This window comes from Strix aluco, chromosome 25, assembly GCF_031877795.1.
Source record: "Strix aluco isolate bStrAlu1 chromosome 25, bStrAlu1.hap1, whole genome shotgun sequence".
In the NCBI taxonomy this organism is placed as follows: domain Eukaryota; kingdom Metazoa; phylum Chordata; class Aves; order Strigiformes; family Strigidae; genus Strix; species Strix aluco.
The window spans coordinates 4,846,580-4,871,880 of NC_133955.1; the positions used below are offsets into that span (position 1 = coordinate 4,846,580).

The window sequence follows — 25,301 nt, forward strand, 5'->3', positions numbered from 1 at the left end:
CAAGTGATGGAGGCTTTGTCTGACAGCAGGTACATATTCTGTCATTGCTTCCCCCATTTTACAAACAGGGAAAGCGCAGCCCAGGGAAAGAGACTTTTCCCTAAGAATGAAGCAGTGGGAGGGCTGGCAACTGAAATCTTAACTCAATCCCTTCCTTTGCCCAGCAGAAAGTACTTGGGGCTTTAGGAGTCAAAAGGAGACTGAGGGTGAGGGGAGTACAGGGAAGGGGACCAGTTTTCCTGCATATGAAGGTCCCTTTTTTCTTCCACCTCGAGGAGCAGCAGATGCTGAGGCACTTACCCATGGAAGTGGCTTCAACATAGGGGTAGAAGAAAGCAATGATTATGTTGATGAAGACAGCGAGGTTGAAGGAAATGCTTCCCCAGAGTGTCATTCTGCGGGAGAACCAGTACATCAGCGGCATGCCTGGAGGGAGAGGAGGCAGACACACAAATCTCAGCCAACCTCGTGCCAGCTGGGGAAGGTTTTGTCCTCCCAGACATCCGAAGGGCTCGGATCAGTACAGCTAGCGGGCCCAGAGGGACCCTTGCCTCCCACTTCCTTCAAAACATTAATAAAAGCTCTCTCCTCATCTGCTGAAATAGGAGTGCAAGTTCAAAATGTTACTGCTCACATTTCTCGACTTCTTGGCCCTTTGACCTCTCTTGGCACCTTGGAAGCAGATCGGCTCCGCTCTCCTCACCCTCCTCCCCATCTCCCACCTCCTGCAGCCTCGCCACTCACATCCTTCAAAACAACAGTGTCTGTGTTTTCAGTGCTGGTGCTTGGTCCCAGAGGAGACCCAGCCAGCAATTTCTCATCCATACTGGAAACTTGTTTCCTGCCGAATTCCTAAGATAGTTTTGACTGGATTTGCAAGTGTTTTCAGAACTGCTACACCACTCCTTAGTCGCATCTCAGTTTTTATAGTGTGACTCTTTATTGAGCTCCTGTTATTTTAAGCCAGGATTTCCATCCTGATGCAGCCCTGAAAGTACCTAAGCAGGTCTGCAGGGTGCAGAGAAACAAGTTTTATTTCCCATATGTAGCTGCTAGATCCTGGCTTAGGAGAAGGCAACTGAAAGCAAATGAAGAGAGGGCTTTCCAGGGGAAAACACCTGCAGGTGTAATCCCAGCAAATGTGTTGTAAGATGCATTTCAAACTACCGAGGAAGTGCACTAACAGGCACGGAGGAAATACAGCCCTGGGATCTCGCTTAATCTCCGCTCCCTGCAAACAAAGTGTGTTGTGCTCTACAGAGCGAGGGGCACAAGGAGCTCAGAGATGTCATTTCCAGGCAGCTGCCAGGGTTCACAGCCCTTTCAAAGCAGGGCTGCCTCCCAGTTTCACAACAGGGAGTGTGTTTCACTCCAAGTGCCTGTGCTGGCTGGGGGGAGCCCCAAGGGAAGGTCTGGTTTGCTCTTACTCCGCAGTTTCTTCTGCCATTCCATCTCGTTGTGGAGGAAGGACGACTGGTCGAAGAAATCACTGACTTTGCTGCCCTGCTCGTCCTGCTCTGTGGTGGTGAAGAGCCGGTACTTGGTCTCCTTGGTGAGGAACTCGCAGATGCCAGGCACGGGGAAGATTATCTGCTCCATGCTCCGGTCCAGGCGCACAATCTGCAGGAAGCAGGGTGAAGGGGAGGGCGCCGTCAGATCCGGCCCTGCCAGGCTTTGGTTTCCTCTTTCCTAGACCCAGCTGTGCCTTCCCCTCCTCCCTCCCGCTCCACCGGGATCCAAATATCCCCCACCACTCATCTATAATGCTACAAATCGACCCAGCAAAGGCAGCCCTGGCTGTGCTGGAGGAAAGCTGAGAGTGCGTGAGCCCTTGCTGGCCCATCTGCAAGGAGATCCATGCTGGCAAGCAGGGACGGGGCTGCCAAAACGGCCACATCCCAGCTGCTGCTGGGAGAAAAAGGAAAGGTCCCAGGGAGCAGCTCGTTCCCCAGCTCCCCGTGGGCTCTGCTAACGCCTCCAGCTCTCTGCAGAGCCAAGGGCCTGTCTGCTTCTTGCCAGCTCAGGGATGGGAAGGCTCCTAGAGCAAAATAACCGGGCACGAAGCAGCTGGAGCACACATGGGATTCACTGGCCATGTGCACACTGGCAACCCAACAGCGAATACGTCTTGCCTCAATCTGGGATGTGTGTTTCTCATAATACGCCAGCGGGTCCTCCTCTTCTTCCTGGACCGGGGCCGACGACTTCAGCATCTGTGTCAGCTGCTTGTTATTTAGGCTGAGCTGGGATGTGGGGAGAGGGAGAGAGGATGAGAGTGGCCTCAGCTGCGAGGTCAGGCCTAACTCTGCACTGACAACAGCATTCCTCAAAAGTTACCAAAGCTGATGAGGTTTCAGGGAAAAGCAAATGAATTAAAGTTTCCTGAAGGGGTACAAGCCCTCCCTGAGGTGACAGACATTCAATTCCCTGCAATAATTACATTCAAATGCTGCTAATCCACAAATTACAAATCAATGCCCATAAAACCCCAGGGAAATCGTATTACTGCTGAATCTCATTCAGGATCTAAGGTACATAGACAAGAAATGACAGCAAAGGATTCAGCCCTTCCTTTTCTGAAGAGAAGGGGAAAAAGCAGGTACCAGCAGGACCCCATCAGGGCCACCAGCCTGTCCCTGCAGTGAGCTGGACATCACAGCTGAGCCCTCCTTGGGGAGCCCTGCAAACACAGCTCTCCGAGGCTTGGTTAGAAAAGGTGCACGTGCCTTTGGGCTTGTGGTTTGGGCTACAAGGGCACTGATCAGTCTTTCTTTCTTTAGTCACCCTGGGGAATACCAAAACCCATCAAATCTTAAACAGCAAAACCCAGGGTGACTCAGGAAGGGTGGGAGAAGCAACTCTTTGCAGTCCCTGCTCAGGGTCAGGGTGGACTGTGGGGGCTCTGCCTCCATTCCGGAGGCCCCTCCATACCATGGACGAGATGCCCTCCTCCTCCTCCTCCTGGATTCGTTTCACTGGCTTCAGGAGCTGCTGCAGAGACTTGTTGTGTCGGGACAGCTGGAAGAGGAACAGTGATCGCCGGGTGAGCGCAGGCTGGCGAGCAGCCACCGGTGAGCGCGGGAGGGGGACACGGGGCGCACAGGGGAGCAGGAGGGCCGGCAAGCTGGGGGCTGGCTTTTCACGGGAGCCAAAAGCACATTTCCCAGCCACGCCTCCCCAAGGAGGCCAGCCTGGCTGAGGAAACGTACATAAATATAAAGGAAAAAATGTGCAAGTCGGTGAGTGGGAGCCCAGCACGGCATGGGGAGCTCAGCCTGGCAGGGACCCTGCTGTCACAGCTCCGTACCTGCAGCGCCAGTATATAAATGTTGTGGCCGACTTCCCGGGGGGAAACCTCGGCGTTTTCACACTCCTCTTCCTGCAGATAGGCTTTCTTAATCACATCAACCTGGAAGGCAGCAGAGGAACAGTGAGCTTCTCCCCATCTCCTTGCCTCGTTTTGCTCCTCTGGCCACGAATGGCTCTGGGAAGAGCATTAGGCAAGGATGCTCGTGCAGGAGGCGGGGACCAGCAGCACGGCAGATGAGATGGTTATTGGATTGCAAACCAGGAACTGCATCAGGACCCACAGGCAGAAGAGACCCAGCAATGGGCCAGGGGGGAGGCTGGGGGCTCAGTGGGGCTGTTTCACTGTCAGCCCTTACCAGTTCCTGCGGGCGGAGGCTGATGAGGATCCGCTCGGCATTTTCGCTGTCGTGTCTGCTCTCCATGAGAGCCAAGAGGAGCTTGGAGGCATTGTCCTGGTGAGGAGAAGCCCATGCTGTGCCCTGTCTCTGCCAGGGCAGAGTGGGCAGAAACCCCCTGTGCCCTGGTCAGCTCTAACTCCCCCGTGCTAGAGGCATCTGAGCCTCTCACAGTGGAGATGCACCAGCCCTGTCCCACCAAGCCCACATGCTCCCGCACTCAAGGACCTGACACACGCACAGTCCCCGCCACAGCAGCCCCCTCACCCCACAGCTCACCCCACGGCCGTGCCAGCAAGCCCACGCAGTGATGCACACACACATCCTAGCCCGAGGCTCTGCCTACCTTCAGCTGCAGGACCAGGTCCATCCGGTACTTGCAGAGGGGGCTGATGTCGTTAAGGATGAGGGCTGTGATGATGTCGATCCCGTTGGACTCGTGGGTCACGATGCAGCTCTGGGGGAGCAATGCAATGTGTTATCCCACGGATGCTGCCAGTCCTCCCAGCTTCACCCTCCAACACAGCCCAGGTCTGACACAGTGCCCTGCCTACATCACTGTCCCTGCCCGATTACCCCAGGAGCCCCAAACCCCCTGTCCCCCCGGAAAGGGCACCATTTGCACCACTATATTATTTATCCCCATTTGCATCACCATATTATCTAGCCAAGCAGTAGCTCATAACCCGTGCAGCATCCCTGTGCATCCTGGCATCCTCTGCTGCCCACGTTTTGCTCCTGTTCACACCCTGAAACCAAAAGCTGGCCCTGTCCCCACTGCTTTCCCATGCATCCCCCCCAAATCCTCCCTTGGGCATCCCTGCTCAGCAGTGGAATACCCCAGGCACACCAGGAATGACCCAGACCTGCAGGGATACCCACAGACCTGGTTCTCATGGCAGGGCCCTTGGCAGTACTCGGTCAGGGTCTCCAGGGTCTGGGTGATGAGGGCCACGTTGTACTCATTGATGTAGAGGCCCAGCAGCCCCAGCCCCCCCGTGGTGCTGCCGCACATGATGTCGAGGAACTGCAGCGTCTCGCACACCAGGTTGTAGTTGGTTTTGTTGTTCTGGCACCGGAGGAAGTTCTGTCGAGCAAAGCCTGCAGTTACAGGGCTGAGCAGCATCACTCTGATGGGGGGGGCAGTCCTGATCCCCCTCCCGACACCCTCTCCAGCTGCAGTTCGATGGAGAATTGGGCTGGGGCCACCCCTGTAACGTACAGACCTCCCAGAGCAGCACTCAGGCCCACGGACACAGTCGTGCCATGAACTGCTCCTTCCACAACACCAAAAGTTACCCGTAACGGATGGTGCTTGTGCAGATGGGGAAACTGAGGCACAGAGTGGCTGGTGAAATGGCTTTTTGGACCAAATTAGGGCAGAGCCCCGCCGTCCCACGCCCCAGAGCCCAGCAGCCCCCATAACCAACCTGCAGGTCCCGGTTGTGGTTCTCGCAGAGCAGTTGCAGGAATCGCAGGATAGGCTCCATGATCAGGACCGTCACCCCCATTTCATTGTTCTGGCCCTGCTCCCCAGTGTCGTGGCCCTTCCGAAACCCTATGGCCATCGGGTATCGGGAGGGGGTGCCGGGCATCAGGAAAGTGTCTCCTCGTCCTAGAGGGCAATCCAACCTCGTTAGCATCAGGCTATCCAACGAGACAGACATCGGCTCTACCAAGGGGACACGGCCTTGTACCTTTGGTGCCAGGGTCAGGTTCGTCTTTGTCCTCACGGGGCTTGTTCCCGATGTCACTCATGTTCACAGACACTGTAGACTTGGTCTCCTGCTGCGCCTTCTTCATCCGGTCGTGCAAAACTTTGAAGAATTTCTCAGATTTCTTGTCGCTCGTCATGAGGTTGTAAAAGGATTTCTGGGAGGAGAGAGGACAGTCATTCAAGTCTCCACCATGGGGTCTGAACCGTCCCTGCCTGCCTGGTTTGGTAGCATCCAGCGCTCAAGATCTTGTCTGAGATAACCTGGTGATCAGGTTTATTTCTGTGCAATGGCCCCGGACATCACAGTCCTCTTGGATTTGCAGGGGTGGATTGTCCCCTGCCACCATGCTCTCCTTTACTCTAAGCAGTGTTAGGGACAGAGGAAGCAGTGATTACAGCAGCTCCAGACCCGGAACCCTACTGCTATTTGCATGTACAATTTTTCGGCTTCCCTGTGGTAAAGGATTCAAGATAACCCACAAGTTATCACCCAAGAGCTGCAGCCCTGAGCCATTTTAGCAATACCCGGCAGAGGGCATCAGCATTACTCCAGAAACAACACGGAACAAGCTGCCCCTTGCGCAGCATCCAGACCTCAAGCTCAACCCACCCACAGAGCTGGAAAACTCAGGCAGATTTCTGCAGTTCTTCCTCTGGATGGCCAACAAACACATGCAACCAAACAGTATTTTGGCAACGCCTGCTGCCCAGGGGCCAGCCCAGGACGGAGGACTGCCCTGCACCCATGTCTTCCAAGTGCTGGGGTGGTTACCCTGCACACATCAAACTGTGGCTGCCCAACCCCCTGGGACTGACGCCAACCGTGCAGTCAGGGCTCAGCACCTGGATCTCGGTGTTGCCTCCGTCCAGCAGCCGGATGGCGAGCAGGATGCTCTCTTGGAAGATCTTCTCATTTTTGGTGTTCATGATGAGGTCAGCCACTAACTTGGTGGCCCCTTCTCGGTCCAGCCGGCACTGGACAGCAGCGATAGCGGACCAGTCCTGGTCTTGGCCTGCACAAGAGGACAGGGATGGATGTGATGCTGTGGTGGTGCAGAATGAGCGCAGCTAAATCACTGCCAGGGGCATCTCAGTCCCATCCCTTCACTTCCCCGAATCCTTTACTCCCATGGACGTGGGAGCATGGAAACCAGTGACAGACCTGATCCCATCAGGGCTCGGGAGCCAGGAATTCAAGGTGTGTGTGAGCAGCACAGAGAGACAGAGAAGGTGCAGGAAGGGAACACTCACCTCCCCCAGCAGCATCCACGATTTCCCCTTTGGAGCTGGACTTCTTGTTCTGCAGGTAATTGTTCAGGAGCATTTTCCGCAGCAGGTTGCCCTGCCAAGACAAATAAACGTCACGAGTCTCCCAATGCTAGAGCGGAACAAGGCTGAGCAGCTGTGGGCTGCAGTGGGGAGGGCACTGCCAGCACGGATAGGGAGCAGGGCTGGGGCCACGCCATGGGACCACGGCGCTCACCCTCTCGCCGTATTTGTTCCTCTTCACCAGCATCTGCTGCAGTGTCCTCAGCACCTTGATGCACAGCTTCTCCTCCGTCTCCATGAGGTCCTTGGTGTGTTGCACCAGCCTGGCACAGCAGAGCCACTGTCACACAGCCGAGAGGGACAAGGGGGTCCCTGGGGGAACTGTCCCCACCATCCCTCCAGGCTGCAGGCACACACTAGGATGCACATCCCATAAAGGATGAAGGCCACCAGCCCTTCCCCAATCCCTGGGCAACCGCAAAACATCCTCACTTGGACAGGAAACCTCCACTCTCGCATCGCTGAAACGCCTCTGTCCCCTCCATGAAAAGCAGCTCTGGCCGGTGGAGGACATCCACCAGGACAGACAGCTCAGCCTCCACCAGTGGTTTCAAACGATCCTCAAGGGCGTTGATGATGTCCTACAAGTCACAGCACACACCTTCAGGGCCAGTGCACGCTTAAGAGACACGAGCATGGGAGAGGGACCCCTGCAACGCCAGCACCTTCTTGCTATCATGCACTGATCCATGCCACCGCTGCTTCCCTGCCCTGTACCTGCAGCTTCTCTATGATGTTCTTGTAGTCCCACTGGTTGGGGGTGGTGGAGACACGGGGGAAGGTCCGTGTGGCTGTCTTGTAGCTGGACGTGTTCCTTTGCACGGTGCTGGTGGAGCTGCTGTTGAGCAAGGAGCTGACGTGGGCGTCCAGGTCCATGGGCAGTGCGATGGAGCGGCTCTTGGCTGCAGGAGATGGGGATAGGGTTGGGGACAGACACGACCCAGCCCCCTCCATCGGCTGGGTCCTACCACGCTGCTGAGGGCTGGGCACCCCTTCACCAGCTCTTCATTTGCAGCAGAGAAGATTTGTGTTAAATGCAAGAATAATCTCCTCCAGGCTAGTGAGGGGTGGAGTATTTCCATCCATCCCCCTCCACTGCAGCACAACATTGCCCACAGCCCCCCCAGCCCAATGTAGGATGGAAAGAGGCACCACCTCAAGTTTTCGGTTGGGAAAGCCCAGCATGGAGATGTTGTAAGCACCCTGCCTCAAATTACAAAGAGAAATCCCCACCCAGTGTCTAACCACCGAGTAATCCTTTCCACACAGTGACTCAGTGCTAACAACCCTTGTCCTGAGTCAGGCAGCCACAAGCAGATTGAGGGCAAAGTCCTGGCGAGGGAAAACCACCCTAAATGCTGGCTTTGCTTCCAGGCCCTTCACCAGCAGGGACACATCAGGGATCTCCCAACCAAGCCCAGGCTTCGGTCATCCCCACGCCACCCTGGTCACACCCAAAGATGTAGCTCAAAAAACCCACATCCCAGGGCCAAACCTCCCCATTCCCAGCCAGCAGCTTCTTGCTGGGGCGCCCTGCCGAGACCCACAGGAGGGACGATGGCTCTTGCTTGCTGCTGGAGCAGAGGCAGCCAAGGGTGGCTGTGACCGCCTGGTTGGTGGGGAAGAGAGCATCACCCTGGCACAGCTCCTTACCAACCATGGCCAGCGTGCGGATACAGGCTTCCACCGAGCTCTTGTGCTGCTGCTGCAGCCAGGGACACTCCAGCAGCCTCATGGTGGACTGGAGAAGCTGCACCACAATGGTCTGGTGGGTCTGAAGGAGAACAAGCAGGTATGTATCAGTGCAAGGTGTGTCCAGACCTTGTTTTGGGGGGGCTCGATGAGCTGCTTTCCTCCCACAGCCATGGCCTGTCCATGCAGCACCTTATTACCTGCAGCGAGGTGCTGTTCTCCGAGAAGGGGGAGCTGAAGAATGCGTTGATGGTGTCCAGCACCACTGTCAGCACGTACTTCTCCAGCGTAGGGTCTGGCAGGCGTTTCTCTCGCTTCTTGCACATCTGTGAGGAGAAGAGAGGATGCTGATGGGACCAGAGCGAGGTGAGCATGCATCCTGGCCAGATACTGCTGGCATACAGTGCTGCTGGGACTTTGCTGAGCTGAAGGATGTGGCTAGTGACAGAGCTCCTGGGTCTACGCCAGAGAGCTCTGACTGCTCCTCAGTCCCTAGTGCCCCATGTCTGGCTCCCCAGGCTTTGAGGGACCCTCGGTGACACCAGCCTGTCCCCATCCGATACAGCAGCTCTCACTGCTGTGTCCCTCCCACCCAACCTTCCCCACACACCCTGGCCATGTCCAGGGTGAAGTTCTCAAAGAGAGTCCAGATATGGTTGCTGGTGTAGATCTCCTTCATCTCCACCTCCGTGTCCACATAGCAGTGGTTGACGAAGTTCACGTAGGCCATCTTCACCTGTCGAGAAGAGAGGGGTGGGGGCACAGGCACCATCAGGAGAAGACAATCAGTGCAAAGCTACTGGCACCCTCCTCACTGGGCACCCCGTACCTCCGTGATGCAATCCTCATGTGTCACCACCCGCACCACGTCCTCCAAGGGCAGCAGGGACGTGCACTTGATCTCCGTGTAGACGTTCTTGCCCTCGGCGCAGGCAGCCAGCAGATCCACCAGTGAGATGTGGTACATCAGCGGGCTGTTCTCCTCCACCCCATCCCTGGCCGCTGTCATCATCTCCAGAAGGGTGGCCAGTGAAGCCTTGTCGTTGTAGAAAACCACCACATCGTCCCCGGCGTTGGTGAGCTGCAGGGAAGGGTCAGTGGTCACCACTCCAGAGAAGGAGGGTCAGAAACCTTGCAAGGCAGAAAACGGTGTCCTCTGCAGTGGGGCGATGGGAGGCAGCAGGCGGTGAAGGGTGAAAGGGCTGTGCATTTACAGGGAAAACCAGGCATTTGCAGTGAAATCAAAAAAATCACAGCTTGTGGGACTCCAAGATGGTTATTGGACCTTGCATTAAGCTTCTGGAGATGATTCCTGCTCCAGGGAGAAGACAGCATGGCCAGGAAGGCTCTTCCTCAAGGAAGAAGCCAACTGTGCACCTCCCAGGAGCCATGCCCTGCTACACTCAAGCCCACAGGCTGGGGGGAGAGGTGCTCACCTCGGTCATGATCATGTCCTGGCACTTCTTGACGTACTTGCCCTCAGCCTTGATGATGGTGTGCAGGAAGTCAAGGTACTGCACGTGGCGGCCATGGGTGGCCACACAGTGGATGAAGTGCTGCGGCACCGTCTCGTTGATCTCTGAGCAGAGCTGGTAGTTGTTGAGGAAGATGTGCTGCATCGTCTCAGCCTCCAGGAGCTGCGGGACCAGGGGAGATGAGTGAGGCTTGGGGGGCTGAGGGGAAGAGCTTTGCTCCTCCTGCACTGATCCCTCCTCTCCCGGGGTCTTCTCCTGGCTTTTGTATCTCTTGCTCTCAGCCCCAGGTACTGAAGTCTCTCCCTGTGCTGCTGCCTGTGACTGCCCTTTGGTCCCCTCTCCTTACCCCTGGGGTCAGGAACAGGTTGAGGTGTTTGTGCAGCAGGGCCTGGTTTTCCTGATTGCCAGCACAAAACTTCTGCAGGAACTGGTGGGTGAATTTCAGGATCTCCATCATCTTGGCATCACCCTGAGGAAAGGCAGAGAAGAGAAATACCCAGAGTTGGTGAGGGATGGGGAGTAGCAGCAGGCTGCTGCCCCCGCCCTGCCCTACCCAGCTGCAGGACCCAGCCATACAGGGGGGTCCCCGCATCCCCCACCCCTTGCCCTGGGCACTTCAGGATCAACCAGTTTCTACCCACCCACCTTCTCATAAGGGATCTGCAGCAGATCCAGCATCACTTTGTGGGCATCCATGTTCTTCAGAAGGCGCTGCTGCTTCTTGCGCACTTGCTCTCCAACCCCGCACATCTTATTCAGCCGCTCCAGGATCTGCGGAGAGAAGGACCACGGCAGAGGGGAACTGAGCCTGGGAGCCCATCAGGATGGCCACCAGTGCTGAGGGCTTGCTTGCAATCCAGATGTGCCCTCCATAAGCCCAGGTGCTCCCTCATGCCCAGCTTTGCGCATTGCTCACAAATCTTGGCACTCCACTCACAAACCCTCCTTGCAGTGTCACGCAGAGAGCCCTCATACCCATCACCAACCCTCTCCCCTCCGGTCCCCCCAGTGCAAGGCTCACTTGAGAGCCCTGGGGATGTAACAGGGCTCCTCCTTGTGCTGAGCTGGCAGGAACAAGCCAGCTCATTTCTAATGAACCACTGAAAAGCTTGGAAATCCCCACCATGATTTCACATTTTCCCTTCTTGTTGGTGCACCCATGCCAGTCCAGGCCAGGCAGATATCACTGGCCATGCCTCCAGGAACAGCCCTGGGGACAGGATTCGGTCTCACTTACCCCCTTGACTATCTGATAGTTCTCACTGCTCTTCTCTCCCGGAGCAATGACCTCTTCATCAGCAGCATGCTGCAAGGGGAGAGAAACATCTTCAGGGTCCCACTGCACCTCTCCAAAGCCTGGGGCATAACTACACCCCACAGAACCCTCCCTGACCCTCCTCTTCCAGGGAGAAGGGTGCACGGCCCATCGAGAGGTGGTAGGTCTTGGGGTGAAGCGAGCTGCGCCTCTGCCCCCCACTCCTCTCCCACCCTGGTTCCCAGGGTCTTGCTCAGGGCTCTTACCTCTTTCTTCTCCTTCTTGTTCCCCTCCACCGTGCTGTCCCCTTTACTGCTGCCCTTCTTGTCCACCCAGAGCTCTGATTTCTCCACCATGGTGCGGAGTTTGTCCAGCTCTGACTTGATCACCTTGTAGTTCTCAACATCCTGGGCTGAGATCAGGAGCTGAACCTGCAGCGACATTACCAAGGGTTTCCAGTTTGGGCACAAACCCCATTTCCCTCCTCTCCCAGACCTCCCTCCCAAGGAAAGGGGTCAGGACCTATCCCATGTCCTGCACCCACAGCCAAGTGTGGGCTTAGAGGTGCTCCAGAGCAGCGTCCCACCAGGGTTACCTGTTTGAAGGTGTGCAAGACCTCCTGCCTCTGGCTGAAGTGCTTGAAGAGGAGCTGCAGGGAGCCGGAGATGAGCGGTGGGTAGTCGTGCATCGTCAGGTGGATCAGCACCCGCAGAAACATCCTCCCTCCCTCGTCATCCACCTCTAACATGCTGCTCGTCTTCCTGAAGCCGGGATGAAAGCGCTTGGGGTTAGTAGCCATGTGGGAGCTTGCGTGCACTCAGCCACCCCCCAGGGCTGATGGGGACAGCTGCTTTAGCCTTTAGAGCCTCATCTTCCTCATCACCTGCAGCTTTCAGCCTCGGCAGTATGGACAGGAGGAAGAGCCCTATGGCCAGGCTAACTATGCACCGGAGGGGGCAGGGACTCACCCCACACCAAACATGGCTTCTGCGTGCTCGCCGATCCGGTCCAGGTTCATGGCTGCAGCTGAAGGGAGAGGAAAGGGAGGTGAAAGGGGCAGCCAACGTGATCCCTGTGCATTGGCAGAAACCCCACAGGAACCAGCTCAGCTCCCTGGCCCCTGCTCTGAGCATCCACGATGGACACAGGACACTTCATCCCATCTTCACAAACTCCAATCCCCCCCCATGCTCCCTGCCAGCAGCAGCAGTGGGTGGAGAGCTGATGGAGCTGCCATCACCGCCTGCATGTCCCCAGCCCGTGGGGTTTGCTGAGTTGAAGGTGGACCAGGAGCAAAGTGGAAGAGTTACTTGTGGAGTCAAAGGCTGGAGCCGTCCCATCGGCCGCACTGTCCTGCATGGGGTAGACTTCCACAAACTCCTTCTTGAAGACCGAAAGCAGGTAGGAAATCCTGTAGTCCAGCCGCACGTTCAGGATGAACTGGTGGCAGTGAAGAAGAAGAAAGCAAAAGTAAGTGCCCTCTTCATGCCAGCTGCCTCTCTGCATCAGAAAACCATGTCTTCCCCACACCACCCCATCCCACAGGTCCCACCCGCAGCAACACAATGCTTCTCCCTCCCCACCAGCTCCAACCTGCAAGATCTCCAGGATCTTCAGCTTGGTCTCCATCACCACAATGTTTTCATTCTCAATGCTCCTCCCTCTGTCCACTTGCTCTGGGGCAGACCCAGCACTGAGGCTCGGGGGGCTGAAGATGGACTGTTTCCTGCTCAGCACCATGGTGGACATCATCTGCCCAACGCCCTGGATTGACCTCCGCACGTTCTTCCCTACAGAGGCAGCCACAGTAGGCAGAGTTAATGCAGATGGAAAGGGAGGTGGCAGAGGACCAACAGAAGAACCCACTTAGACTGGAAAATGCTGGAGGTATTAATCAGAGAATGAGTAGGAGGGACTGGCCATTTCTCTGGCATGGCCAAGGGCTCAACACCTCCTGTCTCCCAGCGCAGACCCAGCCAAAGCTTCTGTGACAGAAAACCAGTGGCTTGTTTTCTTGCAGCCAAAACTGGAAAGCACTGGGCAGACCATGGAAAACACCCTCCTGTAGGACCATGCCTGATTACAGAGCAGGGACTCACCTGTCACCTCGTCGTTGTAGACTGCCTGCATCATCAGCTGGGGGTTTTGGACGCAGTCGATGATGCCCAGCAGCGTCCGTGTCAGGCGCAGCAGCTCGCTGAAGCTGTAGAAGCCGAAGTAGATGAGGTTGTGGGCAAGGCTGACGACCTGGGGAAGGACAAGGCAACTCCAGACCTCGCCGTGCTCAGGGCTGAGCAGGAGAAGCAAACATGGAGGAGAGGGATGCCAGCACGGCCACCCTCACTGCAGAGGCAGTCACAGCCAAACTGGGTAGCATCCTGCAACATGCCAGTGACACCGGCAGGATTCGCACCTCGAAGGTGAGCTTGTTCTTCTCCTCGTTGGCAAAGGGCACCGCCTCGCTCACCACATTGTTGAGGTAGTCCTCCACGAACTCCATGGTGCTGGCAAATTTGTTCTTCTTGTCATCGCGTGAGACGTTGAGGTTGGAGTCGTAGCTGCGAGGGGAGATGGTGGGGGTGAGCTGGATGGCAGCGAGTCTCCTCACATCCAGCCTGGAAGCAGCATGGTCCAGGCAGCTGCTGAGCCACCACAGCCAGAAGTGATGCTCATGATTCATGACCTTCCTTCTGAAGACTGAGACCTACCAAAGTCAGTCCACAAATGCCCCCCTCCCAGTCCCTGCTAAAGCCAAGCCAGTCCCTACCAGATCCCACCTCCTGCCCTGACCCTCAGAGCTGCTGCAAGCCGCAGAGTGTCTCACTCTTTGATCGTGATGGCTGTGGGGATCTCGGTCCAGAGCCGTGCAAACTTCACAGGCATCACCAGCTCCTGGGGGTCTCTGTCCACATGCACGTGCAACATGAGGTGGCAGAAGGACGCCCGGAGATCGAAGGGCAGCATCTCATCCGCCATGCAGAGGAAGATCAGGTCCACACCCAGCTGCTGGGAGATCTCCTTGATGGCCAAGTACTGGCGATCCAGGCACATGCGGGCAAAGAGCTTCAGCTGGTACCTGCCCAGGGATGAGGGGGAGAGGGAGTCAGGCCACGCAACCCTTATACCCTCACCTACGGAGGAGATGCTCTGAGATCATCACCTGTAGTAACTGAGGACGTTCTCATCATGAGCATTGCCAGCCCGGGCCTCCTGCGCCAGCTGCCGGATGCTTTTCTCATGGTGGTCATTGTTCTTGTCTGTCCAGGTGAGCCAGACCTCCTCCTCTGAGTACTCGATGCTCAGGTACTCATGAGTCTGGGACATCTCCTTCACCGGCCTCAGCCTAGGACAGAAAAGGGGTAAAACTGGAGATGCTCCCACAGATGGGAAGCGGCTGCACCTCAAGGGGTGACAGGGGTTTTACCAGGGCACCGGGGGAGCTGGTGGAAGGCAGGACCAGGCACCAAACCCCGAATGTGGAAAACCTTTCCCCTTGGCTACTCACTCTGTTTTGATGAGGATGTCACTGTTCTTTGAGTCCAGCACGCACTTGCAGATCAGCTCCTGGGTGACGGGGATGGCAATGTGGTTGGACACGCACAGGTCCGAGAGGTAGTCCAAAAACCTACAGAGCACAGACAGCTCGCTGTGAAAGGGGGGACCCCAGGGGCTCTCTCCACCTCTGGTCGAGACCCATGCCACCCATCACGCAGCACAAAGCCCTCTGGGATGGGGCCTTTCCAGACACGCACCGTGGCTCGCGGTTCTTGCGCACCAGGCTGACAAAGGTCTCCACCTCCGTCTTCGTGATGTGCTTCTCCAGCAGCTTACGGTTGTTGTGCAGCAGGGCTGTGATGGTGTCCTCGGCCAGGATGTCGTAGCCGATCTGTGACTGCATCATGCCAAACTGCTTGGCAATGTGCTCCTGGAGCGGGCAGAGAGGTGGTGAGCCCATGGGGCTGGGTGCTGAGTCTGGCAATGCCCCCCTGTCCCACCGAGACCTCAGCAGCCCCTCAGGGCTTTGCAACAGGTGGTGGGATGGGAGCTCCCCCTGTCACCCCCCCATGCACCTGGTTCTTGCGATAGTCCTCCTGGGAGTGCCGGAGAACGCGGTAGCACAGCCGAAACATGTACTGGTAGGGAGCATTCTTCTGGTCCGACAGCTCTTCCAGCCGCACCAGGGGCCCTTCCCCGCCCTTGTCCTTGAAGGGGGCTTTCAGGATCCCAAAGATCTGCCCAAAAGCAGAGATGATAAATGTTGTGACCCCCTCCTCACCATCACCCCTATGCACGGCTGGACTCAGTTGTGCTTGCCAGGAGGGCTTGGTGCACCACTGGGCCATGAGCTGGAGACCAGCTCCACCTCCTCCATGGGAGTTTCCAGATCCCTGGACTCCAGCGCAGGACATCTCCACAGAACCTCAGCCTTGCTCAGATGCAGGGCCCTGGGGCCACTCACCTGCTTCAGGATGTTCTGCTCCCGCATCAGCTTCTGTCGCTCCCGGTTGGGCTTGGTCACCACAATGTCCAGCACATTCTGGCCATTGTTGGGGACATCGCTGACAAAAAACACCAAGTCCTCCAGCAGCTGGATCACAAACCTGCAAAAGGGCATGGTGCAAGTGGGCTGCAGGGGCTGCTCACCCACCCCACACAGTCCACCCAAGACTTGGGTCCCTGCAAGGATGACGACGCATTTTGGAGGACCAAAGAGCCCACGTCCAGGGCTCAAAAGTCTGCCAGGGAAGCTGCTGGTCAATCCTCCCCTCCTTGCTAGAGGTTAATGGCTGCCCTGAAGCAAGAAGTTTTACAGCCCCTATTGGTTCCTAAGGAAACTATATGTGCCAGGGTAAAAGCCGGTGGCCTTTCCTTGTGATTCATCCCAGGGATTTCGCATTTAACGCCTCTGCCCCCTTAGTCACCTTTGCAGGACCCGCACGGGGCGGGCTGGCAGGGCGGAAGCAGCTCACTCTGTCCCACAGGGATCTGTGTTTGCTCAGGAAGCACCAAGAACCCACCCACCTAAAAATAATACTGTGACTAACCCAGCCGCCCCTATCATGGGGCCATCTCTCAGCCCCTCGGATATTTTTCTAGCGGCAAAGGAGGGGCCAGAGCAGAGCTGCGGCGTTATCTGGTTTCCTCGCCAGACTCCTGGGAGAAGCAGGCGTGGATTTGGGTTGTGGGCAGGAAAGTAAGACAGCGCTGGCACCAAGACCCAGGCAGGGGGCCCAACTGCAGCGATGCTGGAGAGCCCTTGGAGGAGCCTGGCACAGCCCCGTCTCCTAAGGGAAATGACTTTTTACCTCCGATCATTCTGGCTGAGAAAACCTTCATTCATCTTCTCCACCACGTTGGCCAGCATCGAGCTGGCATCGTTAGCAAAGTCCAGGTCCCGGATCTCAGACACAGGCACGGAGACGATGGCGAAAGCTTCTTTGTCTTCTTTGGTGGGGCACGTGCCCAGCTGGGAAGCAACAGGGAAGCAGCATCACACAGAGAGGGCAATGCCAAGCATGTCCCCACCATCTGCCACCAACTAGGGTGAAGTCACTCATCCCCATCGGAAGGACTGGGGTGGGCTCTAGGTTGCTGTGATGGGCTCTGGGTTACCGGGACAGACTCTAGGCTCATGTTCAGCTACCCCCTTAGATCATCAGGGTATTTCAGCCCCTGGGTGCTGGGTGGGAAGGAGCAAGCTAAGAGCTACTGGGGCACAGGGGATAAATCCATGCATGGGAGAAGGTAGTGGGGCCGTACCATGAGGCGAATGGGCCTCTCCTCATCGATGTCAATGGGCACGTTGGTGCTCTGGATCCAGGTGTTGGTGCAGAGGTGGCGCAGCCTCACATAGGAGTTCCTGCAAATGGCACAGTGTCCTGGTGAGCGATCCCCACACAGACACACCAGCACCCACCACTTCCCCCAACACCCGGCAAAGCCCCCAAAAGAACAGACTTGCCAAAATTTCACACCACGCAGTTAAGCCTCCCTTCTTTATTTCAGTCCCTCCATGGCGATGTGTGCTCACATACCGAGGGACAAAGGAGTCTGTCTTCTGCAGCGTGGTAGGGTCCAGCTCGAAGAGGGAGGCGATGTCATTGCCATGGGGCACGGCCACCAGGCGGTATTTGATCTTCTCCCCTGTGTTCCTGCGGCTGGCGCGGCTGCTGCCCCCCTGCACCGGGGAAAGCGGCTTTGAGCCCGGTGTGGGGTGGCCACCCCGCCGAGCCCAGCCTCCCTGCGCACACGCATCGGAGGAGACACGCAGCGGCTACGCTCACAGCAGAAGCTTTTGCTCGGACGCCGGGCTGAGCCTCGCAGCGCGGAGACGCACGAGGGGCTGCAAGAGCACAAGCGCGGCGTGATGCACCTGAGCTACGAGGCCACCCCTTCTCCAAATCTCACCAACAGCAAAGAGAAAAACCCCCTGAAAGTCCAAATCTCTCTGCTACAGCACTTCCCCGTGGCCTGGGGATCCAACATGCACTGGGACCCCTTCAACTGATTTCAGCAGGGTCCTCTCGCAAGCAGGACACAGGGATGCTACTCTAGAGTGCGGGGCGCGGGGATGCTCTGCTGGGCAGCGGGACAGGCTCCGGCCACAGCCTTGGCACCAAGCGGGACCCGGCGCGGGCACTGTCCCCCGCAGTGAGCTCTGTTTCGGGGCATTTCCCTGCTTTCAGGCAGAGTCTAAGAGACGGCGTGATTTCAGGCAGCGGCAGCAGCATTTCTGCTAGCGAGGCTGCACACAGCTCACCGTGGGCGCTGCTTTGGGCTCAGCCACGTCTCCTTTATAACTTGGGTTTTCCTGAAAAGTTAAAGAGGGAGATGAAAGACAGCTATCAGTCCTCCCACTTGGTCCCTCCAAAACCCTGAGCACGGGGTGTTATCTCTGTTCCTGCCTTCCTCAATCACATCACAGAGAGAGGAAACCTGCCCAGATGGGGCTGGAGGACGTGACCCATATCCAGAGCACAGCACTCCGTCCCCGAGGAGCGGGACGGGGTGAGCCCTGGTGAGCAGACCCAGGGCTCTGCATTGCAGCAAGATGAGCTCTTGCTGTAAATCCCTTGAGGCCCCAGGCTGAGGACTCAGTGAGCAATGCAAGCTGGGCAGCACCAACCCAGGATGGGGATCAATCTGTGATCTTCTTTCTTCTGCAGAAGATATCACTCGAGTGTCTTTTGCTTTAAAGCAGCCATTTCAGAGCCCCAGTATTTGCTACTTTCCATCCTGCCAGTGGTGGAAGGGGCCCTGGGAGCTGCCTCTGGTTGTCTTCTCCAGCTAGGGAGCACCTTTGGCACATGGTGCACCAAGATCCCCCCCCAGTACGTCCCTGCTGCCCTGGCAACAGGCGGTATCACTGTCTTTCCCTTGGTCCTGGCAGCTCATTCGTGTCATATAAACCACATTATCTAAGTGCAGAAACCTCTTTGTGCCGCTATCAGGAGGCCTTGAGCTGGCCTTAAACAGGAGAAAAAAAATTTGGCAAATGATGTTTCCAGGCCTAGATTTTGCCCACACCCTCCCCAGGCAAGGACAACCCTGGATATTGCTGTGGACTAGAGGATGAGGATGGGCAAAACCTGATCAGGAAGAGTTAAATGCAGCAGGATGAATTATCTCCCCCAGAAGGCTGTGCCTGTACAGTTGCTTGGCCCAGAGCAAACAAATAAACGAAAACCCCAGCCACCCCCTCCTGCCCCCCTGGGCCAGAAGAGGAGGGAGCCAGGAACAAAAATTTTGGCAAGCAAACCTTGCACCTTGGGATGGGGGATTTCAGGGGGAAAAGCCTAGCCTTGCAAATGGGCAAATGATGATGATGCTCACAGCCCCCGTGCCAATGCCTCCTGTGAGCAAGGAGGAGCTGCAGAAGCCCAGGGCAGGATGGCTCCAAAAGCAAAGTGGAGCGGGGCCAGAGGCAATCCTGGGCCTCGCCACTCTGTCCCAGGGACTTTGCAAGGGACGGTGCCAGCATCTTGAAGGCAGGGCAGGTCCCTGCATCCCTCTGCTCGCCGCCTTACCTCTGCTGCCAGGTAGTTGCCCGTGGCGAGGTGTTTGAAGCGGTACAAGCCGTTCCAGTGCCCGGCTCCCCCCCGGCACGGGTCGTGGTGGACAACCTAGGAGAAGCAGAGGAGAGCTCAGTCGGTGGCACACAGGGCTGCGGGGAACCAGGACGCCGTTCCTGCCTCCGAGCCTCTGCTGACCCCGGGCAAACACATCGACAATAAAAGCCCCATCAAATGTGGCCATGAGCAAATATACTCAGGGTGCAGAGCTCAGAGAGACACCAGTGCCCATCCACCAGTCGCGGCCCCCAGTGCTCTCATGGAGCTCGAGCCTTGCGCTGGCTTTCACCAGGGCAGTCAGGCTACCAGAGGTGGAAATGTATAGAAATAACCACTGCTTCTAGAACCCCCCAGTAAAAGTGCAGCAACCCACGGAGGTACCCTGAAAGCCCAGAGACACACGGTCCATCCACTCCCCACTCACCTCCACCTCCCACAGGGCGTTGGAGCTGGTGGCCGAGGTGGCCGACTGTCTCAGGGTGGTGCGGAGGAAGACGTGCAGCTTGCCTTTGTACTCGTCACAGGTGAGAAACTTCTCCTGCTCAGCGTGGAAGAGCCTCACCACATCCCCCTGGACCAGGACATGGTGGTGAGACCCAGGGACGTGGCTCTCCTACAAGCCGATGTAGCTCCTCCTGTGACCCCCCACCCTGCAAAGGGGATGGGATTTCCCCTGTACAAGGTCCAGAGCAGAGCACAGCTCCCAGCCGTGACACGGCAGGACTGCAGGAGCATGGGCATTGAAGGGCACCATCAGCTTTTCCAGTCCTACCTACCTGAGCTGTGCTAAAACCTGCCTCTAGCAGCCCAAATCCTCCTCTGAACCCAGGGAAGGGCACCCCGCACTCCACAATGCCATCACTCTGTTTACCCATGCAAGTCACTTCTCTCTGCTTTCCCTCCCCAGGCTGTAAAATGGGTGCAAACCCACCATTTTACCCCCCCTGGAGCGGGCAGAGGCTCCGCTCACCAATGTGTTTAAGGCATTAACGCCCCGGGGAGGAGGATGCGGCAGATGCGGGAAGCTGGTGATAAATGTGGCGCCTGGGGACGAGGGTCTGTAAGATCATAACAATCAATATCCATCCAGCTGCTTCCTGGAGGACCTCAGCCCAGAACAATAGCTCCGCAGGGAAAGTTCCTTTCCCAGGCAACAGCCAGCCCTGCTGTACAGCTAAACAGCTGAAAATTGTCCTCGCAGCTAGAAGCCACTGCTGGCACTACGTGTGCCTCGTATTGTCAAGAGCCAATTTAATACAATAAGGCAGAGGGTAATTTCATGCCCCCCTGGGTACCCGCTGCCAGGAGATACTAAAATATTCAACTCTGGCTTGCTGTTAAGTTCTCCAAGTGATGAATTCTCCTAGAAATCAAGGTTCTCAAGCCAGGATCTCTTTCCTCTGCCCTTGTCACAGAGCCAAATGGCTGTTCACATGTCCTGCCCTTGCAGGGGACCAGGGTCAGGTCCCTGGAGCCCATTGTGTCCTGGGTGGCCGGTGGTGGCTGAAGCTCCTTCCTTACCCCTTTCAGCACTTCCTCCATGTGGTCACGGAACTGCATGAAAAGGTTGATTTTCCAGCTGGTGTTACAATTGACCGAGTTCACCTAAGGAGAAAGAGAGAGGTCATGATCCCTAGGACAAGGGAAAAAAGGAAGAAAAAGTTAAAAAAAACAGGCAAGCTGTAAAAGCCAGACCCTTCACAGCCCTCCCTGTACCTCCTTGCAGCCAGCGTTGTCAGCAAGCTCGTAGTTGCTCGCATGGAGCGGCTGCCCGGCGTTGACAGGGTTCAGGATGACTTTGTCTCCCACAACCACCTGAGGAGCAAAACGAGAACGCAGGGAGCGAGGGTGAGATCGGGAGCCTGGCGGGGAGGCGAGCCCTGGCAGGCGGCACGCACAGAGCTTTCCGCACATCTTCAGTTAGGGACTTTTCAGCCCTGCGCTCACGTTGTCTCCATTGCTCCTCAGCTTCCAGAAGGGTTGGATGAAGAGCCAGGAGCCCTCGTTGCCGGTGGCATCCAGCGTCACCCGCATGGCGTTTTTCTCAAGCAGGGCCGGCAGCCGTTTGTTCACCGTCAGGTACTTGTTGCTTTTCATGTGGAGGAGCTGGAAAGGCGAATGCTGGGGTGAGCTGTGGCAATACGACCCCCCAAGGTCCCCAGGGCTGGTCATACCCAGGAGGGATCCCATGAGCCCCTTCCCAGCAGCTGCCTGACTCGCGTGGGCTGGATCTGTGCATTTTCCCCCAAACCCATCGGCCGGGCGCAGAGGAGGGGAGAGCGAGCGCCTGTACCTGTATGACGCTGCCGTATTTCACCACATCACCATGCACTTTCTTGTTCTCCGTCTCGTTCTGCTTCTGCTCCATCTGGGCCGCATGCTGAACACCAAAAGAAGAGCTGAGTGTAGTAGCCCCAGAGGGGCCACCTGCACCCTCTGCTACAGGGAGGATGGGACAGGTTGGGATGCAGCATCAGCATCCCTCTGTCCTCCAGACAACACAGGCCAGAGCTATATGGCCCTCAGCATCCGAGAGCTCAGCCCAGGACCACGGTGTGGCCCTGAGCAGCTGTGTGAAGCCCATGCGAGCTTTAAACCAAGGATTTAAAAATTAGGACGGGGCAAAATGGCACCGAAATCCCCCCAAAACCCCAGCAGGTCTTATGGGGCAGCAGCAAAAGGGGACCCTCAGGGGCTGGGGCAATGCACCCATCTCAGCCCTGCTGCATCAGGGCCGTGGGGACCAGGGGCTCCCAGCAGCCCCGAGACTGAGGAGCAAAAGGCGCCGTGTGGGCGGTGCCGTGCCCAGAGACGGCTGCAGGTCCAGGCTGCTGTGGTGGTCGGCAGGACCCATCCTGCTGTATCCAAGATGGCCCAAGAGTGGATTGCTCAGCACTGCTTGCAGCCCCTCTCTCCAAAACCACAGACATTTTCCATGCAGTGGCTCTGGCAGTCGGAGTGATGTCGACGTACGTGGAGCAAGGCAAGAACTTGCTCCCGCAGTGAATCTGTCTGGGAACAGCGAGGGTGCGCCGACGGCCCCGGCGCCAGCCCGGGCACAGCCCAGGCAGTGCCAGCCCAGTGCTCCCCCGCAGCTGGGATGGGAAATGGCAGCGAGGGATGGAGCTGGGAGAGCATCTACCCTTTCCTATCCTGCTTTTGCCCCCTTTCACTTGAGGGCAGAAGGAACTGGGAAACTGCTGGAATCACGGCTCTGCACCCTGCGGGAGGATGGGGGTAGGTGGTCTGTGAGTGCCCGAGCAGGTGACGCCAGGGCTTTGAAGGCACCTGGCACACATTGTGGCAGTACAAACCCTTTGCTCTTTTGAAGGTTGCCACCACTTTGATTAACTCTCTGTCCCCACACAGCTCTGAGTGCCACTCAGGGATGTGAGCCCCGTGGTGGTGGCTGCTGCCATCGGGACAACAAACCTGCTGCCAAGAAATCCCACACTGATGCAGAGCTGCGAGTTTAATAACAACCCCATGGAGCAACACGGCTCTGGTGAGAGATCCGGCACCACAGAGAGTCCTAAATCTGTGTCCAGATCTGAGCTCCTCCCTTGCTGAAAGCTGGCGGGGCCAGGAGCGGGAAGTGCCTGCCCTGAGCACACAAACCCACGGGGGCTGATGTTCCCAGCCTGTCCCTTGGATGAGATGGGGTCTGTCCCCAAGTCACGGTGGGATGGGGTGTCAGGGACGCACACAGGGGTGGGCAGCCCGGAAGGGTGCAGGGAGGATGGGGAGACATCAGCAGAGCAGGAGGAAAGCCTCCATGGCATGTCTGCACCGCATCTGGCTGCACCTACAATTAGTCAGCTGAGAAAACACCAAGTCTTAAACCCACTCAAAAACAACGGGGCAAAAGCACAAGCTCGGAAAGGCAACCATGGGCAACGCGGATGGCTGGGCAGGGCTTCTCCGCTCGAGACCCAGACTGCTTCTGCTTCAGGAAATTATCTCTGTGGGTAGGAAGATGTTTTCAGGTTGCGGGAGATGCTGAGGAAGGGCAGCCTGGAGCCCAGCGCCCTGCCAGGACGTGCAGGGGCTTCGCAGCAGCACGGGCAGTGCTTTGCAGAGAGCTCCCTCCCTGCCCCGGCTCTCCCAGCGCTCGGCTCCGGACACGGAGGAGCATTTGCCAAAAGGGCAACACCGGGAGCAGCGGAAAGGAGCAAGGAAATGACAGAATCTCTTTAAGAGAAATCTTAACTAATGTGCAATCAATCAGGCTCAGAAATGAGCCTCTCTGTCCAGTCGTGGCCAGTACAGCTGTCGACATTACAAGTTACAGTCTAACTGGAGCAGGAAAATACCGTTTCCATACACCAGCGACCACGTACGGCTGGAGATGGCAGGAGGCACCGACCCCGTCCCAGCATCTCCAAACCAAGCTGGGACGCCCTGTCTGGACACTGCATCAGATCTCACTCCCCAAAGGCAAAACTGGGGGACTGGTGGGGCTGGGGCTGGGCTTGAAGCCTGACGAGATGATTTAATGAATCTCTCCTGAGCTTCGGTTTTATGAATCATCCTCCGGCCCTCGCCAGCTGTCTGAGGCGATTATGCAATGTTTAACATGGGCCTTTTCCAAACCTCATGGAAGTAAACAGGAGCCTTTCTCTTCCACAGCCCTTTGGAGCAAGTTCTGGCCGCAGCGGCTCCCTCCTCTGTGCCAGGCACCCCTGGGTGCTGCAGGGTGGTGCTCACAGAGCACCTCTGCCTGCTCTGCCATGGGCTTTCCTGCACAGGGAGCATCAGAAGGGCTGAGACAGCAAAGCCCAGGCATGGTGGCCAGGGTGGAAAGGCAGGTGGACATCACCTCTCACCCCAACAGCAGCATCGTTGCCTTCCTTTCCTGTCCCTGCAGGTCTTCCCTGGGACATCTCCCCTGCACTGGGAGCAACAAAATTATCTGTGGCTCCTTGGTCGCTGCTGTATTCACCCCACGCTGTCACGGCATGGACCGAGCATGGCCATGCCACGCTGCCAAGGGCTTCCCCCTGCGCCAAGGGCACATGTGCAGGCATGGCTCGACAGCCAAGGAGCCGTCAGGAGCCTGTGGCAGGATCCAGGGTTCAATCACCTCTCACATCTGAGGCCAGGTAAGAGCATCGCACGAGAAGGGTGACCCAGGGTGCAGCATGCCCATCTGGGGACCACAACCCTCAGGCCTGCAGATGCCAGCGCAAAGCACCGTACAGAGCTCCTGTCTATCTCAGCTGCCTTATTAGACACCGTGTTCCACGATTAATTAAGAACTGACAGCTACAGGAGCCATTCCTCTAGAAAAGGTGGCTGTGGCTAATGGTAAGGGGAGGGCAGTAGGACAGGAGGCAATGGAGCTGAGAAGGAGGACACCCGAGGACAGCAAAATCCAGGGCAGGTCCTGGCCCCCACGCTTTCTGGGAAGCAAAACATACCAGGATTTGCATGGCGAGAGGTTTGGATGTCATCACCCAACCAACCCATGGGGACTGTCCACTCTGGGAGGACGGTCCCTCTCTCCTGCTCACCTGGAGTTTCTGCAGCAGCACTACGTCCGCAATTTTCTCCTTGTCCTGCTTGGTTTGCTTGGCCTTCCAGTACTGCTTCTGGGCAGAGTAGCGGTTCATGGGACATACTTTGAAGAGGCAATCTGGGAGGAGAGGAAGGCAAGCATGAGGCTGCAGCAGCCACGCAGTCACCAGCCACCACCATGTCCCCAATGTCACCAAGGGGCAGGAGTGAGTGCTCCTCTGGGACGCTGCTCCTGTCCCAGCAGCATCACTGGGAGATGGTTCTCCCAACCCACAGCAACCCCGTCTGCTGCTGGGGGTCCCAGGGAGACATGGCTGGGACTGGTGGAGGGTCACCTCACCTTGTATTAGCTACTGGATTGGTTTCAAATCAAAGTAAATAATGAGTCTAGGAATGACTCCACTTCTTGGACTCGTGATTAGAAGTGTTTCCATCGGAAATGGCCGCGCAATTTGGGAAAGAAAACTTCAGGGGGAGAAAAAGTACTGATGAAGCCCAGCTGTACCAAAGGAGGAGAGGATCTCGCCAGGACGGAGGGAG

The 25,301-nt window shown here is 57.0% G+C and overlaps 1 protein-coding gene across 1 annotated transcript in view; it reads right to left on the reverse strand.

Annotated features, from left to right (window-relative positions):
• Nucleotides 1-25,301, reverse strand: part of ITPR3 (inositol 1,4,5-trisphosphate receptor type 3) — a 43,258-nt gene that overhangs the window by 6,121 nt on the left and 11,836 nt on the right. Inside the window, exons 3-49 of the mRNA XM_074850549.1 lie at nt 24,758-24,879; nt 21,538-21,624; nt 21,192-21,350; nt 20,961-21,059; nt 20,766-20,849; nt 19,669-19,815; nt 19,200-19,295; nt 17,933-17,983; nt 17,208-17,350; nt 16,933-17,032; nt 16,479-16,639; nt 15,632-15,773; nt 15,243-15,404; nt 14,925-15,097; nt 14,678-14,797; nt 14,333-14,515; nt 13,997-14,248; nt 13,586-13,730; nt 13,272-13,419; nt 12,766-12,962; nt 12,483-12,612; nt 12,141-12,198; nt 11,768-11,933; nt 11,439-11,603; nt 11,155-11,223; nt 10,563-10,688; nt 10,264-10,386; nt 9,879-10,079; nt 9,272-9,523; nt 9,053-9,178; nt 8,643-8,768; nt 8,404-8,524; nt 7,468-7,652; nt 7,183-7,331; nt 6,905-7,013; nt 6,673-6,763; nt 6,265-6,434; nt 5,402-5,576; nt 5,135-5,319; nt 4,591-4,791; nt 4,051-4,161; nt 3,666-3,761; nt 3,308-3,409; nt 2,932-3,018; nt 2,133-2,243; nt 1,428-1,620; nt 301-426 (exon numbers count right to left, since the gene is read on the reverse strand). Of these exons, the coding sequence (XP_074706650.1) occupies nt 301-426; nt 1,428-1,620; nt 2,133-2,243; nt 2,932-3,018; nt 3,308-3,409; nt 3,666-3,761; nt 4,051-4,161; nt 4,591-4,791; nt 5,135-5,319; nt 5,402-5,576; nt 6,265-6,434; nt 6,673-6,763; nt 6,905-7,013; nt 7,183-7,331; nt 7,468-7,652; nt 8,404-8,524; nt 8,643-8,768; nt 9,053-9,178; nt 9,272-9,523; nt 9,879-10,079; nt 10,264-10,386; nt 10,563-10,688; nt 11,155-11,223; nt 11,439-11,603; nt 11,768-11,933; nt 12,141-12,198; nt 12,483-12,612; nt 12,766-12,962; nt 13,272-13,419; nt 13,586-13,730; nt 13,997-14,248; nt 14,333-14,515; nt 14,678-14,797; nt 14,925-15,097; nt 15,243-15,404; nt 15,632-15,773; nt 16,479-16,639; nt 16,933-17,032; nt 17,208-17,350; nt 17,933-17,983; nt 19,200-19,295; nt 19,669-19,815; nt 20,766-20,849; nt 20,961-21,059; nt 21,192-21,350; nt 21,538-21,624; nt 24,758-24,879 (6,525 nt within the window). The remainder of the gene's footprint in view (nt 1-300; nt 427-1,427; nt 1,621-2,132; nt 2,244-2,931; nt 3,019-3,307; nt 3,410-3,665; nt 3,762-4,050; nt 4,162-4,590; nt 4,792-5,134; nt 5,320-5,401; nt 5,577-6,264; nt 6,435-6,672; nt 6,764-6,904; nt 7,014-7,182; nt 7,332-7,467; nt 7,653-8,403; nt 8,525-8,642; nt 8,769-9,052; nt 9,179-9,271; nt 9,524-9,878; nt 10,080-10,263; nt 10,387-10,562; nt 10,689-11,154; nt 11,224-11,438; nt 11,604-11,767; nt 11,934-12,140; nt 12,199-12,482; nt 12,613-12,765; nt 12,963-13,271; nt 13,420-13,585; nt 13,731-13,996; nt 14,249-14,332; nt 14,516-14,677; nt 14,798-14,924; nt 15,098-15,242; nt 15,405-15,631; nt 15,774-16,478; nt 16,640-16,932; nt 17,033-17,207; nt 17,351-17,932; nt 17,984-19,199; nt 19,296-19,668; nt 19,816-20,765; nt 20,850-20,960; nt 21,060-21,191; nt 21,351-21,537; nt 21,625-24,757; nt 24,880-25,301) is intronic.